This window comes from Triticum dicoccoides, chromosome 4A, assembly GCF_002162155.2.
Source record: "Triticum dicoccoides isolate Atlit2015 ecotype Zavitan chromosome 4A, WEW_v2.0, whole genome shotgun sequence".
NCBI classification, from domain to species: domain Eukaryota; kingdom Viridiplantae; phylum Streptophyta; class Magnoliopsida; order Poales; family Poaceae; genus Triticum; species Triticum dicoccoides.
This window is the reverse complement of record NC_041386.1, coordinates 95,824,890-95,832,424: the sequence shown is the minus strand read 5'-3', so window position 1 is coordinate 95,832,424 and position 7,535 is coordinate 95,824,890. Positions and strand designations below refer to the sequence as shown.

General features: G+C 43.1%; 1 protein-coding gene and 1 pseudogene across 1 annotated transcript; one reads left to right on the top strand and one right to left on the bottom strand.

Moving 5' to 3' along the window:
* Window positions 1–2,157: 2,157 nt before the first annotated feature.
* Window positions 2,158–3,068, top strand: LOC119283434 (annotated as a pseudogene).
* A 1,150-nt stretch (window positions 3,069–4,218) lies between these two features.
* On the bottom strand, window positions 4,219–6,077 carry LOC119283433. The gene is made up of 2 exons (XM_037562986.1): window positions 5,194–6,077; window positions 4,219–5,064 (listed from the first exon to the last, which is right to left on the bottom strand). Exons 1-2 carry the CDS (start codon window positions 6,075–6,077, stop codon window positions 4,482–4,484), a joined length of 1,467 nt encoding a protein of 488 aa, XP_037418883.1. The 3' UTR covers window positions 4,219–4,481.
* Between the last annotated feature and the right edge of the window lie 1,458 nt (window positions 6,078–7,535).

Here is a 7,535-nt window from a genome sequence, read left to right as displayed (position 1 = left end):
GGGGGGTCCGGTAACCCTCAGGTACTCCGGTTTTCTCGAAATCACCCAGAACACTTCCGGTGTCCGAATATAGTCGTCCAATATATCAATCTTTATGTCTCGGCCATTTCGAGACTCCTCGTCATGTCCGTGATCACATGCGGTTTTTGCTGCTCCATGCTTTTTACTGAATTTACCACCACAAAAATTCCAAAGCATCACTCGATGGTGATTTTACTAAATTTTACCACTACAAAAATACCAAAGCATCATTGGCTGATGACAAATGTGATTCTTGGCATGCATGTACCGTACAAACTTGCACCTACTGATTAAGTGCAATTAGTATCTTCTATTTGAAAGTTGGTCTCCATAAACATTGAATTTTTTGGGGGGGAATTCTCTGTACTATATTGCACATGTATTTATTTAAGTTTCCTGCCATAAAAAAATCCTAATTGCACTTCCAAGAGGTGTTGCATCATGACATATTATGGTGTTCCTGTACTATAGTGTCTGTGAGCTGTCAATGATTGTAACAATGCTGATGCTTCTGAGTTATTAGTGCAATATGTAAGAAGCTAAAGACATAGTTCGTTTTTGTTCTTATGGTAAAAACCAAGTTTGTGAATTTTTCGTCGTCCCGGGAATACATTGTTTTGTTCAACAGATGTGGCTTTGCCATGCACCTAGAAGGTCATCGAGGAGGGATAATTAGTGCATGAATTATGCTGGTTTTGGAACGTCTCTTTGGTAATATTAAGGTGAATACATAATTTAAGTAATTCTTATTATAATTACTCTGTTAATTCTATGGTATGTACGACTTTGCCATCTGTCTTTTTTCTGTATAGTAGACTATAGATGAACTGTTGTCAGCCCCAAATATCCATCTGTGGTAATGCTTCGCTTAGATAGCTTTCTTGGTAAACATAGCATGTCTGTTTATGGAGCTTATTTGGGTGCTAATTTTCGTTCACCCTCCAAATTGTGTATTGGTAGAGCTTTTTTTTTGCCTTACCACATTATAACTCCACATCCCTCCCTTGAGGGACTATATCTCTACATCTCATGTCTTGCTGTAAGATGTAGTGTGAACCAGTCACCTTGAGATTTCTAAACATAGTTGATGGTGTAAATATCTATATTATATTTATGGGAATTACTTTGACTCTATAATATGATAAGATGGTATCTTATGGAAAAAACACTCACTCAAGTATTTTGGTATCTGCATTCCGATTTACACAAGATTTTGCTGGCTTCAGTTTTTTTAATACTATAGTTGATGTTTCCTTTCTAGAACAGTCACTCCAAAGTATTTATTTTGGTATTAGCATTCAGTTTATGCAATTCTGATATGCTTAGGTGGATTTATAATTCCTAAGACTCTAGCTGATATTGTCTTGCTGGAATAAGATGGAAGAAGTGACCTAACACTAATAAGTTTGAGTTGGTCTAGGTTTTTGTAATAACGTAGTTGATCGTGCCTTCCTATTATACGAGTTTGTTTTGTCCAGTAAGAATTTTTTTTTTGAATTTTCAAACGGGGGGGGGAGGGGGGGGAGGGAAGGCCCCTCCACCACCTGAATATAATACCCAAAAAATGGACCAAAGCCCAGAGTGATCAGATATACAAAGAGAGAGAGGGGGGGCTGAACTACTCAAACCCCAAGAACAGATAGCCAGACATCAATATGAGCACGGTCGCCGGGGGCCAGCCTCGCGCGCCAGAGCATGTCGTCGTCATTGCAGAAGACAACAGCATTCCGTCGCTTCCAAAGCCTCCAACAACAGAGGAGGATGAAGGCAGCAGGCGACGCCATCCCCACCGCAGGGGACGCGTCCAGGCGGTGGATGGACTCCACCGTTCTTCCCTCTGTCGACACGCCAAGGCATTGCCAGAACTGGACCGCAAAAGGGAAGCCGAAGATGAGGTGGTTCGCAGTCTCAAGCGCGGCCGTGCAACAAGGACACCCAGCCTCCGCCACCGTCAAGATGGTTTTGCGCAGGAGCACATCCCGCGTATGAATGCGAGCCAGCGACATTCATATTTTCTAAGGCGTATAAAAGAGATATGGAGAACCTTCCACATATTTTTACCTGGCTAAACAACAGATACTCAATGATGACTAATAATTTGCTCAAACAACTTGTTTGTAATTGAATATTCTCGTGATCGCTTATGGTGACTCTGGTGTGTTCGATACGACGTCGACGTAGAGGATCCCCAACCTCGCCAAGCAGGTGGACACTTTTACGAAGATGGTTCAAGATGGGACAATTTCAGAGCAGCAACTCAGTCCCTCCGTGGCACTCATGGCTATCTCAGGCAGCAACTACTACGCAAGCGCCGGCCTGACTGGCCTGGCTTGGCTACCCCCGACGATGTAAGTAGCTAGCAGCAGATCAATGACTAATCCAACATTTATCTGCTCGTCGACATATCTGAATTGCTAATGTAGAGCAATTGCAGAAGCTAATCCAACATTTTATGTATATATGCAGATCAATACTTATATCAAGGTGTTGTGGCTAATGTAGAGCAATTGCAGAAGCTTGGAGTGAAAAAAGTTCTTGTGAACAACTTGCACCTTGTCGGCTGCACACCATCACAAAGATGAACCGACAATTACACGGCCTGCGATGTCTTTGGAAATTTGGGTGCATCCGTCCATTACAATAACCTAAAACAAGTGATGGAAGCAAAGAAAAATGTCAACATTGTCAACCTATACCCCACCTTCACTAATATTGTGGATAATGCGCCAGGTATGTACATGCATGCATCAGCAAGTGTCAACGCCACTAGTATAAGATTTCTTCTCTTTAATCCACTATTATAAGATTTATAATAGATGCATTTGATTGTGTGGTTGAACTGCATATGAACAATTTCATTTGATGTGCATGTAGGCCAAGGACAAGAGCTATCCAAGCAATTCAAGCGCAAGTTGTCGCCGTGCTGTGAGAGTTTTGATTCAAAAGGTTACTGCAGACAACAGAGCGAGTCATCGGAGCTTCTTTACCGTGTGGTAGTGATGAAGCAGCTGGAAAAGCCCTCGAGGGAGTTTGTACATCAAGACTAGCTAGAGCCGTTTAGGATGCCTATCTTGCGATTGTTTTCCTTGGATTGCAGTTTACTTGGTTTGGTGTATTCAAGGGCTATCATTTTTTGACTATTCAAAAATGAATATATATTTCCATGTTCTTTTGTGAAAAATTGCTAATAAGTTCATGTGTACAACAAAGATGTGTTATAGCTAATTTGGAAATAATATTCATAAACAAAGTTGTATACAAACCGAATACTTGCAATTCGTCACCGGCTGGCTTTCATCAAAAGAACAGTGCAACTACTGAACTACCTCAGGCTGGCCACAGATGCTAAATGTCAACCGAAGATTTCAGTAGGATGCATAATGATGTTCTTATGATTTTGATAGCCTGAAGAACGCAAGATGAAAGTCATGTCATCGGAAGAACTTTACCCGGTTTGCTGTTGAAGCTCCATGTTCAGGCCGGCCCTTGCCCTTTCAGATTGCAGAGCAAAACGATCGGCAGTGAAAATGTTGAGCTAACTAGCTTACACCTTCCACCAATGAAGGCAATAGAAATGAATCGCATACCGCTATACCCAAACAGAACCAAAAGCAAACATGGGCGCAATGATATTATTCATGTGTACGAAGCAACTGTCTCAATGCACGGCATAGGTTTCTGTTATGACTGCCCCTTTTGCCAAAATTTGTGTAGAGCCATTGAAGAAAAATTGCGTATTTAAGCCTATGTTGACAATTCAAGGTACATAGACATTGGATAGTCCCGGTTTTGGAACTAAATCTAAAACTTAAGCTTCAGAAACTAATTTAAGAAACTGACATACACGACATGAACTGAACACACTAATCCACTAACGGGCTTCATGATTCATTAACATTGTTGCCGGGTATGCAGCGGTTAGCCCAAAGATGGACCTAATCAATTAATAATTAGCGTTAAGTAAAAAACAACAGCTCGGACACATCACCATAGATTTCAGTAGGGTGCAGAATTTGACTAGGATTCAGATTTCAGTGGCACGCACATATCTACTTGTGTATGTTCAAAAGTGAACAAAGAGCGTGACCAAAAGTAGACATGAAATAAGAACATGTCCTGGTATTTAAACCGTAGACGAAGAAACAATTAACTCAATCAACTGCATAAAAAGTATGTAAAATGTCACCGCTTGCCCAAATGATGAATGTACTCATAAGATGATCAGGTGCACAAAATAACCAAGGAAGTTTACGAAATGGAAATTCCGAGTAAGTTCTGTCCAATTTGGTTATCCTATTTTCTAGCGACTTCTTTGAAATTCTCACTTCTATGCTTCGAGCTCTTTCCAAAAACAAAACCCCGCAACATCAATCTGATTAAACTTCTGGCTCCTTGCGATCGTCACCCCTGCCCCTCCACCTAAATCTCCAGATCCCAACCCAAGCAGTGAAGGAATAATCTCAAGCACGTTCTGAAAGCTCCCCAATCATGCAAGGGGTGTACAGAAATGATTCATATATGCCATTTGTAAATGACTGATAATAATCCTTTGGGCGTAATCTGCCCAGGTACTGAACTTTTGAGCTATTCAGATGATAAGCCACTACTCTGAATGATGATACCTCTAAGAAAACAATCTCTTTGTAGGGGTGAAATCCGAGGATAGAAACATGGCTGTAGAAAGGTTCATAATCATCTTCAATATTCAGAACGTTATCGTCATCGGAGTTCCATTCAAAATTCTCATCCCCATTGGTTCCATCTTCATTATTATCACCATATAAGAACCAAGTTTTGTCAATTCCCTTAGGCTGGTTCAAATATATCGTTGCCCATGGGTTAAGATCAATGTGATGCTTCAATGCCCAAGATATCTGACAACATGATTCATTTAAAATCCAAACCCGAAATAGATATTCATCGTGAATTGTTGCAAAGTAAACCCCTTTTTCTGATTTCCCCAGATAAGGTTGTGCACGCTTGCTTTCCTCGATATCTATTGGTGTTTTCACTAGTTGGTACTTGCCATCCTTTAAGGATAACCTGCAAATAAGAACATTATCAGTGCTAGATATGATGCAATGTTTGTGTCGACACATCCCCTGAGAAAGCCACTACTAATGCTAGAGTTAAAAATTAAGGGAACTTTGTAAGCATTTTTACGATGTATACCTTGCAACAAATGCACCACGACAATGCACATAGAATGCTCCTCGCCGGTAGACACCGTAGCGCCACCTCGGCCCATAAAATGTTGGTTCCAATCTATCCAGCCGTATAGTAGCCACCGTGTCCAAAGCCTCACCTTCACGGACAAACAACCTCTTTTGCCATTCTTTTGTACTAGACGAGAACACGTCTAGCATCCATGAGGATGGTGGAAATTCTACCAAGTCTTCTGGATCCTCAATTAGTGGGTCTTCTGGAACCTCAATTGGTGACGGTGCGGGTATGTCCTCTTCAATGGTTTGTTCCGGTGACAATTCCGATGGTCCATCTTCGCAGTCCTCTTCCAAGTCCTTGGTGAGTACTTCTGGTGTATCTTCAAACAACGAGAAAAACTCAGTGAGGCAGAAGGGTGTTGGTGGCTTCTTGTCGGGCACTGGTTGTGGTTGGACTGGAACAACTTTCTCGGGCACCTGTGGAATCGCAAACACTTGGTAATGCGGTGACACGGCAGGATCAAACACGAGGTACGTGTTGTAGTTCTTGGCATCAAGGCGTGGGAGACGCTCCCACCGTCTTGTGGCAGGGTTGACCACGCAGAACGCCCTCCACTCACTGCCGTAGATAAGGAGGCCGTTGCAGTGATCCACAATTGGCTCGAAATCCCAATTGTACCCAGGCAAGAAGCCAAGATCGCCGTTGATCGCGGGCCGCTCCGTCGAGGGGCGGGTGAAGAAGCGCGGGCGGTCGTAGTCGATGTAGTTGACGAAGAGGCCGCGCACCGCACGCGGGAGAAAGTGCGGAAGCAACAGCCGGTGGGCGTCGACGATGGCGCACCACGCCTTGCGCACGCAGCAGGACGCGGCGAGGTCGGATGCCGGTCGGGCCATATGCCGTGCCGGCCCGCGTGCCCAGCCTCCAGGCCCAGGCACGGCCCAGGGCGTGCCGCGTGTCGGACCCGGCCCGTTTAGCCTGTGTCGTGCTTGGCCCAAGGCAGGGCGTGCCAGCATGCTCACGGGCCAGCCCGAAAAAAATGGCCCATTTGGCCAGCTATAATCTAGGCCAGGTTGCCAGTTGATCTGATCTAAAGCGGGCCGGGGAAGACCGTGATCAAAATCAGCTCCTTAATCTTCCCTAAAAAATAGCTCCTAATCCGCGCCTTCTGTGCCACGGAACGCAACGGGCGCTCGCGGCAGTGTCTTCTGGGTCGGTCCATCAACGCGCATCGCAGCGCTACAAAACACCGCAGAAAATGGTTATTCACGAGTAGCTAACCACTCGAGCTACTACGTGCTACTGACTATTTACATCGCGAACCATTTAAGAACAACACCAGACGTGCTATTTATTGCAGAAAACATGTTTTTTTAATGTGAACCAAAAATTTGATAGTTCACAGATTTCAAAAGCAAATTCCACGAACATGCAAAAAAATCATGTATTGAAAAAAGTTCAAACATTTTTAAAAATTCACAAATTTGAAAACAAGTCATGAATTTGAAAAAATAAAAAAGTTCATCGATTTTGAAAATAGTTCATCGATTGTGAAAAAAATCATCAATTATGAAAAAGTTCACAAATTTGCAAAAAGTTTATCAATTTTTCAAAAAGTTCCTAAAATTTGAAATAAAAGTTCATCGATTGTGAAAAAAAAGTTCACAAATTTGAAAACATTCATCGATTATAAAAAATGTTCATGGAATTTAAAAAAAATCAACGATTATGAAAAAGGTTCACAAATTTGGAGAAGGTTCATTGATTTTAGGAAAAAGTTCACAAAATTTAAGAAAAGAAAAAAGAAAAAGACAATAAAAGGAAAAAAGAAAGATAAAGAGGGAGGAAAGGGAGAAGTTAACACGTGAGGCTTTGTGGTCGAGTAGTTTGTGCTTAATATCGAGTACGTGAGATCCCGGTTTCGATTCTCCTCGCGCCAGGCCAAATAGGAAATGTGGGACCCTTCGGCGCACGCTCACAACCGTAAAATATGTCTGTTTGGCGTTCGGTCCAGAAGGACACCTAAGGGACGCGCACACGCGGGCGGATCCACGTGCCTTCTTGATCCCTGACACGCGCAAAAGCATAACCGTGAGGCTGGGTCCTCCACCGGCCGCAACCCACTCCACCCCTCATCCAGCTCCTCTGGCGTTCAGCTTCTCCCCGCCGGCAGCCGGGCCTCGCATACTACGGGCCCCTCTCGGCGGATGAAAGCGCAACTATCCCTAGGTGGTTTTGGTAATTCATAACAACATATAGCTCATTGAGCTAATGTTATTTCAAGATTAATATTTCAGGAAAGCTCAATGATTGGCATGGCATGGATGAGAAAAATGGACCCCTCAAAATGCTAA

What these genes read in the sequence shown, in the direction of transcription:
- LOC119283433 (XM_037562986.1), bottom strand. Translation starts at nt 6,077, where the DNA reads ATGGCCCGACCGGCATCCGACCTCGCCGCGTCCTGCTGCGTGCGCAAG. An exon ending in CGTGGTGCATTTGTTGCAAG is followed by an intron (nt 5,065 to 5,193) that starts GTATACATCGTA and finishes TCTTATTTGCAG; the next exon opens with GTTATCCTTAAAGGATGGCA.